General features: G+C 37.9%; 1 protein-coding gene across 1 annotated transcript in view; it reads right to left on the bottom strand.

The window, feature by feature from the left end:
- The window catches only part of ARHGEF28 (Rho guanine nucleotide exchange factor 28), a 242,855-nt gene that overhangs the window by 31,107 nt on the left and 193,348 nt on the right, over nt 1-18,400 (bottom strand). Inside the window, exons 29-33 of the mRNA XM_023545541.2 lie at nt 17,900-18,000; nt 14,504-14,542; nt 14,337-14,384; nt 7,683-8,168; nt 6,300-6,600 (exon numbers count right to left, since the gene is read on the bottom strand). Coding sequence (XP_023401309.2) covers nt 6,300-6,600; nt 7,683-8,168; nt 14,337-14,384; nt 14,504-14,542; nt 17,900-18,000 — 975 coding nt within the window. The remainder of the gene's footprint in view (nt 1-6,299; nt 6,601-7,682; nt 8,169-14,336; nt 14,385-14,503; nt 14,543-17,899; nt 18,001-18,400) is intronic.

Genomic DNA, 18,400 nt, shown 5'->3' with positions numbered 1-18,400 from the left:
TCATAGTCTTCTTAAAAAAAAAAAAAAAAAAAATTTTTTTTTTTTTTAGGAACTATAAAACCACAGCCCTCAGCTAAATAGTCAACATTTTAAGCAAGTGCTAAAGAATCTCCATGGTTAGATGCACATAGGGGTGAGGAAGGAGACAGTCTCCAGATTCTGATATGTGAAAGGGGCAATGCTTCCTTTGCTGGTTTTGGATCATAACTTCAAGAGTCACTGTGACTGATAGCACACTTTATGCTTCAGGTATGTTTGGTAGACAATTGGTTACAAACTTCCATTCCAAACACAAACCTTTAATCACTTCCAGAATAAAGCCACACTGCACTAGAGAGGTCAAGCATGTGGCCCACAGACCACATATGTATATACATATGTATATGTGTGTGTGCATGTTGTTTTTGTTTTTGTCTCCCCCGTTTCCCCCCCCCCCCCTTGTTTTTTAAGCTAAGGACGACTCAAAACCAGGCCTAACCTATGGGACCATTCACACTGAATGGACTCCGACTTTGGCAGCTTGTCCAAACCACACTGGAGTCTAGGGCGGGATGAACAGGCAGCTGCAGGGCTGTTCTGTCTGCCTCTGAATCCACCCACCTGCTGGTTTTGCTCTCCTGCTGTGTACTGGGCTCTATGCAATAAGGCGGATGGCCCTGGCCCAGTTGGCTCACACAGTCTGGCCCCAGAGAACTATGCAATCAGAAGTTGGCAGTGAGCACCAGTGGCTCACCAAGCTCAACAAGCAAATGTCATGCTTCCCTTTCCTGGTACAAAATCTGCAAAAGGCTGAAGTCAATCATCTACACTTGTCCATGAGAAAGATTAAAATTAAGCCTTTTGAGCCCAAGTTCTTTGTACTCTTGTCACAATGTAGATTACAGAGAACAAGCAATAGTGTGATCTTCTTTAAAACAGCACCAAAAGTGGCAGTTGAGATTCTAGAAGAAATAAAAGGAGTTGCCCAATGATTCCCCTATTCTGAATTCTTTTAAACTTTCCTAGGCATATCTGGATAATAACTTGATGCCATAATAAATGTTCTCAACTTTACAGTTTTGTTTTCATTTAAGCGCTCCAATACAGTCATCTAATATCCCTCACGGAACCCTGGTGGCGCAGTGGTTAAGAACTTGGCTGCTAACCAAAAGGTCAGCAGTCAAATCCCCCAGCCGCTCCTTGGAAACCATATGGGGCAGTTCTACTTGGTCCTGTGGGGTCGCTGTGAGTTGAAATCCACTCAACAGCAACAAGGGTTTGTTTTTTTTAAATCTCTCTCACAATCATAGAGCTCAAAACTTCCAAAGTCCCTTAGTTAAGGCCTAGGCTTGGAAATATCGTCTAATGAATCTATAGACTCAATATTTTCTACCCTAATTTCTACATGTTGACATAGGCTTGATAACAGATACCTATGTCTTTAAATATACATAGGTATTCATCCCAATTTTACCGTTACATAATTACTTTTTTACAAAGTTCAATTCATTTCTGAAACCAAGCCTAAAAATTAACAGTGGTAGTTAAAGTTCAGCTTTGGTACATTTCAAAACAAAACTAAAGCTTTCATGACACAAAAATAATGCAAGGAGAAAAATCACTATTTAATGCCTAAAGAATTTTCAAATACACACTTTTGTCGTTTAAGTTTATAGTATCTAATGCCAGTCTCAGTTTTATGGGAAATGACCTGAAGGCTTTTGGCAAAGCTTATTTCCACACAATTTATATAAATAAGGTGCCCATTTCTGAATCATGGAATATTTTTAAAAAACACTAAAAATTACCATATTATCTCTTCTTAAAGACTGCTACTTAAATACTAACTACAGTACAGCTTTTAGTTTGGAAATTTTCTACTTTTTTGCCTTACGTAAAAAAAAAATTGTCATTGAAAGTTTAACACAGCTGTCTCTATTTTATATATATACCATCAAGAAGAAATATTCTTTTAATGCAATACTTTGAATTTTGGAAATGTTTTCACAGGAACCAAATTCTAATATGTTGTAAAGGGAGACACCCTTGGGAACACAAACTTAGTAAAGATATATATATTTTTAACATCTATATTCTTACACACATAATTTAGCTTTAAGTCAATCTCTCTTGATTTAAATTAATCACATGCACAGCAAAATCTGAAATACTTTATTGTATTGAAGAGAACTTTTTAGGTAACCTGCAAATCTTGGGATAAAAATAACTGAGGGGGGCTAAGAGGATTCAGATTAATTTTCATACCATAAAATATTTTCTCTGCTGATTAATGAAAACACAAATATCACAAACTAATAGGTGCACTGAATAGATTACCTCAGGAAATCTAAAGCTGGGAGAAACAACAATCACAGAAATAAAATGGCTTTCCTTTTTTGCCTTTAAGAAAAGTAATGCAGCTGAGACTTTCATAGGACAAATTGGCGTAGTGGTTAAGAATTCAGCACCTGAGCAACCGATCAGCAGTTCAAATCCACTCTGTCCTATAGGGTCACTATGAGTCGGGTTCAACTCAACAGCACCTAATAACAATTACATAGTTATTGTCCTATATATAAAGAAATTTAAATTTTCTGTAGCCTTGGCTGGAGTCCTGCAGAGGAGTAGAGATCAAGTTCTTAAACTAACAATTTGTTCCAATATAAATAAAATCAAATACCAATTTAAACTTCATGTTCAAACATCCAAGAAGTTTGTTCATGAAACAACTTCCAAAACTGGAGAGTAAAGTTCTTTAAAGTGCTACCTTAAAAAATATTTACAAATAGCATGGAGGTATCATTAGGCAACATTAGAGAAGCAAAATACCCTTAAGAGAGTATGTCCTGTAGAAAAACAGTGAAGCTAAAGAACATAATATCTATGGTATCTCAAGATGCTTGAACCTATGCAAGAGTTAGTCACCACAATTCAATGCACTTAGTAATATTTTCCAATTGGTAATGTTAAAAGGAGGAGGAGGGCAAACAAACAAAACTCACGCCAGCTGTGAACATCCTGCTAGGCATCACAAGAGGATTTACTCTAATATCTATACCAACTTCTTTAATAGTGTGATGATTAAGAGCATGGAGTCCAGAGCCAGATTTCCCAGGTTCAATTCCTGGCTCTGCCACTTACTAGCTGTGTGACCTTGACACTTAACCACTCTGTGCCTCAGTTTCTCCTCTCAAATGGAGGTAATAATAGAACAATTCTATTGAGTTGCTGTGAGAAATGAGTTTCTCCATGTAAAACCTTAGCACAGTGCCTAGAATTTGCTAAGTGTTATGTAATTGTTAGTGACAGCCAATTACAACCATTGTGCAAAGAGCACATTAAAATTAGATTGAACAAACCAATTAAAAATTCATCTAGGCTATTTTGGGGAATTTTATCTAAATATAATTTTTTCTATCAGCCTTATTGTTGTTAGGTGCTGTTGAGCTGATTTTGACTCATAGCGACCCCATGTGACAGAGTAGAACTGCCCCACAGGGTTTTCTAGGCTGTGATCTTTACACTAGCAGATCACCAGGTCTTTCTCCCTTGCAGAGCAACTAGTGGGTTAGAACCCATCTTTTGATTAGCAGCGAAGCACTTGACTATTGTGCCACCAGGGCTCTTTCTATCAGCCTTACAATTCCAGAAATTCACATTTCCATTTTCTCTGAACTAGTCACATAAACATACCAGGCCAGACAAAGAACAAACCCTTCTTCAAGGTGTTGCCTGGAAACTGCTGACTTTCGGGCCTAACAATGAAATCTTCTGCATCATATTAATCAATTAAATTAATAAACAACTAAATGCATATTTAACAAAACTACCTGCTAAAGGAAACCCTGGTGGCGTAGTGGTTAAGATTTACCACTGCTAACCAAAAGGTAGGCAGTTCAAATCTACCAGGCGCTCCTTGAAAACTCTACAGTTCAGTTCTACTCTGCCCTATGGGGTCACTATGAGTCGGAATCAACTCGATGGCAATGGAGTTTTGGGCCTGCTAAAAACGTTATAGGCTAATTTTGTCATGCAGAAAACTGTGAAATACAGGGACCCTCAGTAGTGGTCACTGATGACCATGCACTCAAACATTTAGCAGCAAAACTTGAAAGGAAGGGACACCTACACTAGATTGTCTTTGAGTCTAGCACATGGACTCCCTCCTCCTCCCAGCATGCTCTGGGGCCTGCTTCTCCCAGTCCAGCCCCTTCCACTCACTACCCCTGGAGCATGGACAGAGAACACCCGCAGAGCCTCGGTAAGCCTACCACCAGCAGCTTATTTTGTGTTACTTGAATTAATTACAAGAGTTGTAAAGGCTCTGGAGTGGTTTGAACAATATTATCTGGCCCTGACCACCCTCTTTAGAATATATATCTAATTTTTATTCCACTTCCTATCACCTCCTAATCTCTGCCTTTTATTTCTCACCTCCAAAAATTGCTTATCATGCTTACGCAAACAAATATAAACAGCTTTTTTCACTAGTTGCAAAACCCCAGTGATTAACAGTGCACATTGCATTTCTGATCGAATCCCTACATCTATACACCAGGATGTTCCTGGGAGATTAGGGCCAAGCTGATTTTCTCTCTTCTGTCCATGTCCAGAGTTTCCTCAGCCAACAATGGACATACAATTTCTTAAGCATAAGTGCATTTTCTCAGCATTTCCCTTGGCTGTATCTAATTTCTGACATGTGGATAGATAGGTTTTGTATATTATCACTGTTTATTTCCTTAGTACATTTTCTATCTACTGCAAGTATGCTGCCAAATGTTTAAAAGCTTTCTACTTTGAAGCCTAAGTCAATAGAAAAAGATGAGAAATACACAAAAAGGAAAAGCGAAATGCTTCTTTTAAACAAAAGCTGAATGTGGTTTAACTCAAACCGAGTTTTTGAGTTATACCGAAACCAGCATGCAAAACCACACTGACAAAAATACATAAAACACTGTAAATAGCAAGTTAAGGAATCAACAGAGCAACGGAGCCTGTGCCTAAGAAAAGCATACGGCAATGTGGTCTCAACAGCACTAAGCTTGAAAGATAATATATTAAAGTAGCTAACATTTTCCAAATTCTGCTGGACCCTTTAATTTTTTTAAAACCAATGAACTATTCTTATACTTTTTATCTTTTTCATTTTTATTTAAAGAGCCTTTGAAATGGTATTTTAAAGAACTGTTTCCCATGCGCTGACTGGAAATAAGAATGTTACATTACTAACTAAATGATGTAAAGAGTTACCCACACTAATAATCAACATCTTTCAAATCTGTAATAAACCGACTTGCAGACAGTGTTAAAAACTGGCGCAGGACTGGACAGTGCCTCCTTCTGTTGTACATAGGGTTGCTACGAGTTGAAACCAACTCGATGGCACCTAACAACAACAGGAGAAGCTGAATACTTTCAAAACTTCTAGTTGAAAAATAACCCTCCCAGCTGACAAACTAAGAATATATATTAAGCATGGAAGCAAATCTGTGTCCAGTTCTGAAAATCTACATAGGACTGCTTGTTTTATGTTTCTGAAACACTTTGCTGTTGGTGATTTATTTCACTTCCATGTGGCCAGCCATTTGTTTATTCCATTGCATGCCATCTGTTTTTTGGTAGAGAGGTTTCAAGTTCTTCTCATTCTCTACCTCATAGCCCACAGAAAACAATTTATAATAGACATAGATTTAAATCATTTGGATTCACGTGGAGTTGGTAACTCGAGCTGCCTTTCATTTATATCTGGCAAATGCCTTAATGGGATTAGCAAATTGTGTTATTACGAGGTACTTATGGAGACACAACACCTTTTTTTACAATGACAAATTATGTTAACAGTTTCTTTCGGAGTGTTTAATAGCAGTACAGAAGATTTCACTAACGTTACAGGAAATTGCCCTGATAGACAATAAAGTCCTACCACAAACCCTGCCCATATATATCAATTCTGAGAGTCAATGAATATGTATACAGGATGAGGGGAGGGGGATTTACAGCGGGGAATAAATATCAGGTTGCTTCACTTTTAAGGGAATGTTATCATTTAACCATAGACTTGTAAACCCTTCCTGGCTCCTGCGTCGTGGCGGCCTTCTCTAAGCCCTCCAACCATGGTCTGGGTTGTCTAGACACTTACAAGTGAAGGCACTCCCCAGACTTCCCCAAAGAAAAGTTTGTGCCACAAACTCCAGCTCAGCAGTAGCAATTTATTCTCATTCTAGGGCTCACTTGGATTTACTCTAAAGAAGACTCAACCATTTAGAGAAATAATTCCTTGTTCAAATTCTACAGATGATGTTTAAAGTATTAATTACCATTTTTACAAGAATCCTTGCTGCTTTTGTGGAGAGGAGGTATCTGATGACAGGACCCAGGGGCTGTCCACAGTTCATGGTTGATATCCAAGGGCTGAGAAACGTCCATCTTCAGGTCTACCTGATTTTCACTAGTCCTTACCAAATCAGAGTGAGATATGTTTGGGGGGTCAATGTCATCCTGATGGGTATCTGATAGATTTGGTTTGTTGAAAGTGTTAAGTGACATTTGTACTAAAGCTTCATTGATGAAGAATGAATTTTCATGACAAAAACTCTCAGAGCGATTAAGGTCCATTACCTGCGTAAGGAAATACAGAAAAAGTACAATAATTTCTCTAGTTACTTTCACAATTTTCATCAAGTATTTATTCCTAACCAAATTTAACAATCAAGGTTTCAATAAGAGTGAGGTCAATAAGACTGTTTTCCTTTACTGCCTACATCCCCTTTTAATTAGCTAATACCAAATGAGCAATAGGTTATGCCAGACAGATCTTGAAAAAAACAGTCATGTTCTATGCCATTAAACTGCTTCCACTTTATTTTAGCCAGAGAGGGCAGCATTTTTACTTTTGCTAAATAAAAAAGATGAAATCCTAGCCACATATACATGAGGAATTTGCAATAAATGTGATTTAGCCAACTTGAAAGGAAAATCAAAAGCAACATAGATCTTATATAACCTGATCAATGCTTATAACTTTGTGCACTATCGATAAAAAGCGTGTGTGCACATAGCACAGAAAAATAAATTCCTAGGAGAAACGGAATTGTCAAGCATGGTTAGAGGAGATGCAAAAGGATTGTAGAATCTTCCAAAATCCTACACAGTGGTTAATTAGTATGACTTACGTTAACTACTGCTAGTGAAATGGATTTTGAATTTACTGTATCAAATTTATCAAAAGAATAAGCTTGGAATAACGGAATAATACTATACTTGCTAAATTCAGTACCTATACTACACATGGATAGATAATTCATCTACTAAAAAGGATACCTACATCAAACTCTTTATAACAGACTATATAAAGTGGGCTCTTCAAATGTAAGAAAAAATGCACGCTCATAGCAAGTGTGCCTACAAGACAAACCTATCCTTGCCTTATTGGACCAACTCAATTCTACGTTTCTCCCCACGGGGTAGGGATATCTCAGTGCACAGTGTTCCAATAGGAGCTAAGCTTTTAAAATTTCCATATTTTAGCTCAAGATACATATGCGTTGTCTCCGAAAGTTCCATGCTTCTGCTTCCTATAGGTTGAGAAACTCCTGCGAGCTCTTACACGAGAACCACAAAGATGAACGTTTGGTAAGAGAGCTACCATGGCTACACTCGTCATCGAGAAGCTGCCTTAAACTCCTTCCATGTGCACATACCTCCTTGCTTCCTGGAGAAAATGCTGCCGGTAGGCTGCTCTGCCTGCCGTGCTTCCAGCGGCACAGCAGCCTCTGCTGGGTCCGCATCTTCTCCCTCTCCCTCTCCACCATCCGCTGGCCCTCCCTCAGCCGCTCCAGGTTCTGCTGGTACTCCTGGAGCTGATGGGCCAACTCCCCACGGTTCCTCAGCAGCAGCTCCTCCTGTGATTGGCACTCCCGCTCCCGCTCCTGCAGCCAGCTCTCCTTAGCCTCCTGCTCCCGCTGCTGCTGGTCACACCTGCGGTGCCAGCGCCGCTGGTCCTGCTGGAACTGGTGTTGCAGTTTGTGGATGTTTGCTAGCTCCTCACGCTGCTTCTCCAAGTTGCGGTCCTTATCCTGGTCCTGAAACGGGCTGCCACGGAAAGAGTGGCCAAGAGAGAGTCTCTCCTGCTGCTGGAGGACCAGCTTGTGGATCTCAATGTGGCTATCCTGGATGGTCAGGGCGGCCTGTCAGAGCAAAACAGAAGAACAAGTCAAGTTTTCCATATTGTTTAAGCTTTGGGCCAGAACGAGCTCTAAACACATAACGCATGACCAAATTATCTTCTCTTAATATTTCTGCCCTTTTTCTAAGTTTCCTCCAAAGACAGACTTCAGCACTTTTAATCGGTCTGTCCCATTCCCTACCGATAACCAGTTAAACAGCCAGTTTCTGTTGAGTCGATTCCAACTCATGGTGACCCCATGTGTGTCACAGTAGAATTGTACTCCATAGAGTTTTCAATGGCCAATTCCTTTTTTTTTTTTTTTTTTAGAAGTTTAGAAGTAGATTGCCAGGCTTTTTTTCCGAGACACCTCTGGGTGGACTCAAATCGCCAACCTTCCAGTTAGGAGCTGAGCTCTTACCCACAGACCTTCCTAGTGGTAAGGCCTGGGAATTTAGATAGAAAGGAAATAAAGCACAAAGGCAACATTTATCCCCTTCCTGAGAAATGTGATTTATTGCTGCTTGTTGGATATCACTTAAGCAAGTCTTCTGAATAAAAATTCAGTACATAAATTCTCAAGACTCTGCATTCCTGATCTATGTTTCATTCTCTTGCTGAGGTCTCCCCAGTCAATAATTCATGAGAATTTAAGAATTTATATAAGCCTAGTAGTATCTTTTGAGTCCCAAACCAGAACTTACTCGAACTATATTGCCTTCATGAAGACATGAAAATAAAACCATTTGAAGAGTTTTGGTAAATAATATTTTTTTAAATATCAGGCCCAAGAATAGCAGTTAATGCTATTTTTAGGAGATATAAAAGTGGCTTAAGCTATCCCAGTTACCACTGTTTCTTTGCATTAGAGCAGGAAGGTCAAACATAAAAAACCAAGCTGAAATTCATTTGTTTAATAGATTGCTAACAGGAGGCTAGAATGATTAAGGGAAAATAGATACCTAAATCCCAGAGCACATTACCAACCAGATTTAAAAAAAACATTTTAAGTTACAGTATCTGCCTATGAAAAGTTTGGCAGCATCACAGGAAATAATTGCCAAGATTTGGAAGGATTTCACAAAACCAAAAAAAAAAAAAACTCTGTGAATGCCCTTGGAAGCTTTTAATTTTAGAAGTTCCCATTTAAAGTGCAAAAAAAGTATAGAAGGGACAAATTGAAAATGGACACATACTGGGTATGTGTGTTTGTTTTAACTCTGTATGTGAAATTATTGCTCTCCTAGGGATAATTTCATATTTTTCTTTCCTAAAAATTTTAAAACTGTCCATTTAACAAATGCAGGGAAGACAGGGACTTAACCATTACTCCTTTGTTAAGTGAACAGCTTCCTATACTTTTAAAAAGTTATGTAACTAAGATACATTTTTAATTGGTACTTATAATAACATATAAAATGTACTCACTGGGGCTTTTGAAATAAACTCATATTTTTAAGTTGAAAAATAATATTTCAGATTTGAACATTTGAAATTTCATCTGAATATCTGATTAACGGATTTTATAAGTAATCATAAAGAGAGCAATGATTATCATTGAAAATAGGTACTAATTATTTTTGCTCTTTAAATATGAAATATTTAGCACATAAACCAAAAACCATACCCACTGCCAGCAAGTTGATTCTGACTCATAGAAACCCTAAAGGACAGAGTAGGGGCTTCCAAGGCTGTAATCTTTACAGAAGCCAACTGCAACATCCTTCTCCCATAGTGCGGCTAGTGGGTTCAAACCGCTGACCTTTTGGTTAGCAGGCAAGCGCTTTAACCACTGGACCACCAGGGATCCTCAATCAGCATGTAGCAATAAACAATTCAAAGCTTTGCTGACCTGGCTAGGACAAATTGTAGACAGCACATCACCACTTAAGTCTAATAAATGCTAAGGTGTCAATACAATAAAACAAACAAAAATCCAATATGTTAGATGCCAAAACTACCATAGGCTACGATAACTCATATGTAAGCATACAATTAGAATAATCAAGTGCTATCATGAAGTATTCTTCATGTTTAGTTAGCATTTGGGATAAGACCATTCCCTTCTCTCATACAGAGATGAAATTTGAAGACAGGATATATATTTTCCTACTTAGAGTTTGCATTTATATTTGGGACAGAGAACAGCACTTGCTTTTTAAGTTTAGGGAAATTCTCAACTCACTGTCTTTTAACTTTTCTTTACCAGAACAGCCCTTCCTTTCTGCCCTGCATATACCTCATCTCTAACTCTGCTCTCATACAGGAATCAAATTTCATTTTCATCTGATTTTAAAAAATGCTTAAGTAAAAACTTCAATCATGCATAAGAGACTCAGCTTCAAAAGAGATGATTGTATCATGAATAGAAATCTTTCAGAGCCCATATAGCTCAAAAGTTTTTGGCTAGATCAAGAGAATCCACTATAGAGTTCCACATTCCTTTTTTTGCTCCAACCAAATAGCTTGCAAAAATTAGGTCATCTAGGTCACTGGGCTTTTCTGAACCTTGAATCCCCACAAGGCTTCATTCAAAGTTGAAAAGAAGAGATTGAAACACTTTAAGAGTGTTTCATCAGGCAATGCAAGCCTGGATGCTCAGTGTTTTCATCTCTCAAAAATTAATTAACTCTATGAGATATAACTATTGGTGTCTACACATCTGGAGCAAAAGAGAAAGAAGGAAACCAAAGACTCAAAGAAGAAACTAGTCTACAGGACTAATAGTCTACATAAACCACAGCCTCACCTACCTTGAGACCAGAACAACTAGATGGTGCCCGGCTACCACTACCAATTGTCCTAACCAGGTACGCAAAGATGGTGCAGATAGAATGGGAAAAAAAATGTAGAACAAAACTTGAATTTCCAAAAAAGTCCAGATTTACTGGACTGGTAGAAACTAGTGGAACCCCTGAGACTACCAGTCTGGGAGACCCTATAAACTTGGAATTCAAATCACTCCCAGAGGTCACCTATCAGTCAAAAGACAGAATGACTCATAAAACAAATAATATCACCCGTGAGTACTGTGCTCCTAAAACAATCATCTAAATGAAACCTAAGAGTCAACAGCTACCCTAAACCAAAGATGAGAAGGTAAGGGAGGATAAGGAGGCTGGAACAAGCAGAACAATTAGAAAGGAAATAATGAGAATACTGACACTTTGTGAAAAGTGTAATCAATGTCACTGAATCATATGCATAGAAATTGTTAAATGAGAACCTAATTTGCTATGTAAATTTTCTCCAAAATAACAATAAGATATTTTTACAAAGTTAATGAACTTTTCCAAACTATATCTCTTCTCAGTTAACATTTAAACGAAAGAATACTTGCATTACATGATAAATCTCTAAGAGCATTTACCCCAGATCAGCATATCAAATGTAACACAGTAAAGGCATTCCCACTAAATCCTGAACAAGACAAGGATGCTTACTATCACCACTACTATTTAATACAATTTCCAAAGTTCTAGCCAAAGCAGTAAGCCAAGAAAATGAAAGTGAAGAAAAGCTACGGTATCATTATTTTCAAATTTTACTTTATACGTAGAAAACGCCAAAGCATCAACTGAAAACTATTAAAACAAAAAATCAAGATCAATGAGTTGGCCATTACAAAATAAATACATAGAAATCAATACCTTTATTTATGCCAGCAACGATGACTGGGGAAACATATGAAAAAATTCCATTCACAATTGCAACAAAAACACAAATACCTAGAAATAAACTTAATAAGAAAAATATACCATACAATCATGGATTGAATTGTGTCTCCGAAAAATATGTATCAACTTGGTTAGGCCATGATTCCTAGTATTGTGTGGTTGTCTTCCATTTCGTGATTGTAATTTTATGTTAAAGAGGATTAAGGGGGGATTGTAACACCCTTACTAAGGTCACATCCCTGATCCAGCAATAAAAGGGAAGGGAAGCAAGCAAAGAGGAGGGAACCTCAGACCACCAGGAAAGAGGCCCCAGGAGCAGAGTGTGTCCTTTGGACTCGGGGTTCCTGGCGGAGAAGCTCCTAGTCCAGGGGAAGATTGATGAGAAGGACCTTCCTACAGAACCGACAGACAGGGGAAGCCTTCCCTTAGAGCTGACCCCCTGGTTTTGGACTTCTAGCGAGCTGAACCCAGTGCCATCGAGTCAATTCTGACTCATAGCGACCCTTAGGACACAATAGAACTGCCCCATAGAGTTTTAGACTTGAGAAAATAAATTTCTCTTTGTTAAAGCCATCCACTTGTGGTATTTCTGTTATAGTAGCACTAGATAGATGACTAAGACACATACCTATATGAAGATGACCACAAAGCTTTCAAGTAGAACATAAGAGAAGAACGACACCATGTTCTTGGAAAAGAAGACTATTGCAAATGTGCCGATTCTCCACAATTTAATAAATATAATGAGATTTTAATGTAAGGGTCTTGGTAGGAGTTAAGAAACTTGACAGCTATTGTGAAAGAATATATAGGTAAGCATAGAAGAACAATAAGATACTAGTAATTAACTTGACGGCACACAACAACAGCAGTAATGTCATATGTTCAAATGTAATCCACACCTTAATAATTGGGAGAATGGTACTGAAGCAAAGATAGACAGATGTTCAATAGAATATAACAGAAATAAGCCTGCAACAGTCCAAGTGTAAATAAGAAAACATCAAATGGAGTATAACTTCACATTTTCTGGTGAAAACACAATCACATTTAACTTTGATTACTTTTAATATTCAACAGGTATGAGAAACCTGAATGGCTAATAAGTGGGTGACAAAAAATGTTCAGTTTCATCAGTAATCAAAGAAATACAAATTAAAATAATCAGACACCTTGATCCATTTTCAAATGTGGGAGGAGAAAATATCAGATGGAGAAAAACAGATGGATTGATTCATTTTGGCAATGTCTATCAAAAACCTAAAAAAAAAATTCTAGGAATTCATCCGAAGGAAACTCTCAGGTGCTGTCAAATAGATTAGTTTATCAAGGATGTCCACTACAGTGTTATTTATAATAACACAAAAATGTGAACTGTAAGGGGTTAAATATATGCTGCAAAAAGTATATATAAAATTATTGCAGAAAGACTGGAGGAAAATGCATCAATACGATAATAGTAATTCTTTCTGTAAAATAACGTCATTTTTATTTTACTTACTTATGTTCTCAAATTTTCCTAAAATTTTGCAAACATTGCTTTTCTAATGTCATTTTTAAAGGTTGTTTAATTAGTAAAATAAGCCATTAGGTACATTTAGCCTCTTTCTTGTGCAGGGTGTAAGGGATTGTCCAACCATATGATCCTCAATGCAAGCGTGATTTTTTTATGTCTTTCTTTGAAAGACAGGGAGCCATTTGTAAGTAGGTTCTCCAGTGCATTTACCTTCTGTGTTCAGCCCACAGCATAGTACCAGCATACAGAAGGCATTTAATAAATGCTTAGATGGATGAACAAACAAAAGAATGAAGGTGCATATGAATTTAACTGTTCTAAATGCCTATCCATTGCCATTGAGTCAATTCCAACTCCCAACACCCCTATAGGACAGAGTAGAACTGCCCCATAGGGTTTCCTAGGCTGTAATCTTTACTGAAGCAGACTGTCACATCTTTCTCCTGCAGAGTGGCTCGTTCAAACTGCTGACTTTTCAGGTAGCAGTCGAGCACTGCAACAATGGGTTCAAACATAGCAACGACTGTAAGGATGGTGTAGGACCGGGCAGTGCCTCATTCTGTTGTACATAGGGTTGCTATGAGTCGGAACTGACTCAATGGCACCTAAAAACAACAATAAAGGCCTAAGGCCACATTTGGAAGTGAAAAATGGTCAGGCATGAATTTACGTTTTCACCAGAAAACGTGAAGTCATGCTACCCTCATCTAAGAGTTTCATTGTAAACTTGAAGCCAGATCACGTTCACCAATTTTTTTAAAGATATGAACTGTTTTATGATGTCAGAGAAGAATGATATAAAATGTGGCAGTGGTGTTGCCTCATGATTACAAAACCAGGTTACGTTCAACACATCTAGCTGAGTTGCACTTAGGGGGTTGGCATTCTTTTAAGACCCCTCAATTGTTCTAATTTTTAAAATCTAGGAATCATCAAATAAAGTGAATTGCAAAAAGAAAAACATTCACAACATCAAAGATTAGAGAAGAGTAGTTACCTGAAGGCTATATAAGAGGCGGGTTAAATTCTGTATAGCTTGTATCATCTGAAAAATAAGATCCTAAGTGTCAAATTCTCAAAAAAGCATTCTTTATCCACAAATAAAGAGATGGTATAAGGTTTTTGTTTTTTTTTTTTTTAAGGTTTAGAGTATACATAGCTCACCTCTGACTGTGAAGAACTTGGAAAATTTCTATATTCCACCTAAAATACATAAAAACATAAGAAAGTGAACAGCCACTCTACTTCTGAAAAGCTGCACTGTAGTGTTTCAAAACGTCTGACCTCAGGTAAATCACTTCCCTCTCTAGACTTGGTTACCTCACCTACAGTGACTCGTTTCCTCCCAGAAATAAAAGGCTATTGAATAAAACAATGACTTGATACCAAGACACCTCTTGGTGCAAATGCAGTGTTTAAAATGCAACTCTTCTCCCAACCAGCAGGGAGTTAATCCTTAAAATAACATAGATGACAGCAAGGAGGCCCTGCAAACTCTAAGTAAGTGACAATATTTACCTTGTGCAAACCACACTGTAAATTGAGCTCTCTGTGCCCAGGCTGTAGTTGTCTCCCAGGCCAGGCTGGCCCCTTGTGTCCTGGAGGCCAGATTTGGAAGCTCGAGAACATCACCTCTGGCCTCTAGCTCCCTGCCTCAGTATTTGCGATTCATGAAGACCAAACAGCTATTGACTGTGAGAAGAAACCAGACCCAGAGACTGTCCACAGGGTAGCTTTGCTGGCCTGCTCGATAATCTACCACACCTGAGTCCACTAGACCTGGGACTCCCTTAGCAGAAGTGCTGTCAGCAGAGGGCGTGAGTGAGGCTACAGGAGACCATCTGCTCCTAGAGATCGGGGTCTATGCCTCATTCTTTCTATTTCCCACAATACATACTGAGGGTACAAGTAGAAAGTGAGAATTTTCAGTTTCCAAAATTAAACTGAACATTTGCTTATTGGTTTATTTTTTGTCTTCTCTTATTAGAATGTAACCCATCTACTAAAAAAAAAAAAAAAAAATTTTTTTTTTTTTTTTAAGCAGGGCTTTATCTATTTGTTCAGTGCTATATTCCCAATAAAATATTCCCAAAGCTAAGAACAATACTTGTCAAGTAATGGACACTCCACAAATGTTTGTTGAATGAATGACTATCAGTTGAATTTGGTTATACCCCACTCAACGAATAAATACTGAGCATCCACTATGTCCTCCTTACACTATGGGAGATAAGCAGAATCCCCATCCTTCTTGCTCTTGTCTGAGGAGATCTAAATTTAAGAGTAAGGAACTGTCACCCTTAGTAATGGTCTCAGGTAACTTTGGACTTGTCACTAAATTCAATCAGTTCAGGGCTGATGAGGCTGTGATGAGCTACCCAGATTTCATCTTCCCTCCTGCGCCCAGGCTCTTCCTCAACACTGCAATCAGCAAATTCCTGACTAAGCAACACCTCTAATAGGGTGAAGACAAAAGATGGGAAAGGAGATGAAGTTTAGAGTCATTAAATCTGTGCCTAGCTCTATCGAAGATTTTATAATTTAGGATATAGACAATACTGCCAACAGTCCTGTTCTTTACTTTTTAGAGGGGTTCAAGCCCCCTCTGAGAAACTGAGGAAAGCCCTGGAGTGTCTTTACTCCCCAGATGCCTTATGACCCTGCACAGAACTTTTTCATATAACTCCAAAGGCTTTCCAGCCCCCTGGGGTCCAGGATTTGGTGGATCCCAGGCTAAGACCCCATTTTATAGTGAGTTTTGAAGTTTTTTCTGTTCTGGTTCTGTCCTTTCCTATCTACACTCCACAGCTTTTGGAACATGAAGGTTGTAGGGTATAGAACTTTCATAAAAATTAAAACATAAAAATTAACTTTTTAAAAAAAAGTTTTTAAAAACTTTTATAAAAATTAGAAACATAGAAATCAGTTGGATTATGATAATGATACATGTGACTGCTTATATCAAAGAACCACCAGGTTTGAGACAAAGCAGTAATGCTCCGCAGCTTCTTTTTAATGGAGTTGGTCTGCCACCTTGTGGTAAGTGTGCACAGCTGCTGCTGGTGATTTAAACAAAGGATTTCTGTCATTTGTGTTAAATTTTTTTTACTTGATAATTTTTTAATAAACCCTACCTTATTAAAGAAGCTAATGATAAAATATCCATTATATACATTTTTAAAGTCTGATCTCAAGCACCCAGCCCTATATCTCAGTTTAGTTTCTCAAAATGCATTATTAAGGACAAAATGTTCCAGAAAGGTAAATCCAAAGAGGAACCTGAACACTTAATCTCACTTATCCACCTGTGACTGAATCATGGAAGGGAAGGACATTACGAATGTGAGCCGCCACTACTTTCCAATAAAGAGAAAACGATTATTGATCAGTTCCTTTCTTTCCTTCTTTTTGTTAGTAGTACAAAAGCAGTTGGAAGTTATGAACTTAAAAGTGTTGTCTGCATTAAAAAGGATAAAAAGCAGGAACACTTTATGAAGAAATAAGTTGAAAGATTATCATCAGAATAGATAGAATAAAATCTTGCCTCCCTATTTTCATTTTAGCCTGTGAAGTTTAAAAAAGAACACCAAATCACAGCCACCTGTCTATGGGGTGATCATTTTTTAAAACTCTTGGACTTAGTTTCTCGATCATATGCAATATATAGAAAATATACAATATAGAAAATATGTTAAATATACAATAGAAGATCTGTACATGTGCCTGATATGTGCCTATTCCATTGTGCCTGTTCCATTATGTCTAATTGTGTGGTAATGTGTGCAATTTAATCCTAGATAAAGCTAAATTCTTGAGCCCCAAATAATCCAAAGGAGGCGGACTAGCCCCCCCTCCAAAGCCATATTCTTTTTCCCTCTCTATAACTGATATCTTAATTTTACTTGAACTTAACAGGAAGTTTCATACATTTAATTTTTAAAGAGAGGGTTATAACCTAAACATACAATAAGTCAAACAAAGACGAAGTGTTTGGAACCACTGTGCCCCAACAAAAATTGTTCAGGTTAATTAAGTCTATTAAAAATAGCTGAAAATGTGGCTGGTGACAGGAAAACAAATAATCTGAAAGGAGAGGAAGGTCAAAGAAGGTGAACAAAGCAAGAATATTCCAAAGAAAAATTACTTCAGCCATGCTAGCACCCCCAGGTTGTATAACGGCCCCAGTACCCAGGACCACTTCTCAGGCAAACAGCTGATAAATATCCTCTGTGAAAGGCTAAAGAAAGGCTCACAGCGCAGAAAGGCAAGAAAAGAAGAAAGCGCAGACACACATATACACATTCAGTTTTTAAATCTTTTTAATAACTTTTCAATTGTTTCTTTGTTTACACCTACATGATTTAGGAAGAGCAAGAACATTTTAAGAAGAAATAAGTTAGAAAGTTTGAATATAGATACTTAAATTGAGAACAATTCAGGGAAACACTTTCATTCCACTCACTGCTATTGACAGAACAGGACCTGAGGTAATTTTTATCATTATTATTAACATTACACAAAGTAACCAGTGCTGTCGACCAACAAATCAGTTAACAATACCTTCTCCCCTGCATCAGAGACTGCCAAGTCGGTTACAACACCCTGGGTCCCGGGATCCACATCCCAACAGCCTCTTCCTCCTGTCCCTTCTGTGACTACTGCTGGGAGTGCACCATTGAGACAGAAACAAAAAGGACAACATCAAACATCAGCCAGAGGACCGGGCTCTTTTGTACACAATTGACACATATTTTGAAATAAGAAATATCACAAAATAGTACCTACTGAATACAGTCCCTGCCCTCATGGGGCTTACACACTAATATATACCAAACTGACCAATGGTATGAATTATCATCTACATTTTAATTTTTATTTCTTTCTTGCAGTGAAGTGTTCATGGGATGTTTGTGAAATAGAGAAGGGAGATTCTACAGCTCGCTTTCACTTAATAGGAAAAAGCCTCCTGGGGAGGATGAAATTTAAAACTGGTGCTGTAGGACAAACACGGTCTCTTAGCAGACCCAAGCACGACTCTTAGGAAACAGGTTCATAAAAAGG

This window comes from Loxodonta africana, chromosome 2 (assembly GCF_030014295.1).
Source record: "Loxodonta africana isolate mLoxAfr1 chromosome 2, mLoxAfr1.hap2, whole genome shotgun sequence".
Lineage (NCBI taxonomy): Eukaryota > Metazoa > Chordata > Mammalia > Proboscidea > Elephantidae > Loxodonta > Loxodonta africana.
The sequence above is the reverse complement of the archived record's forward strand: the minus strand, read 5'-3'. Positions and strand labels throughout refer to the sequence as shown.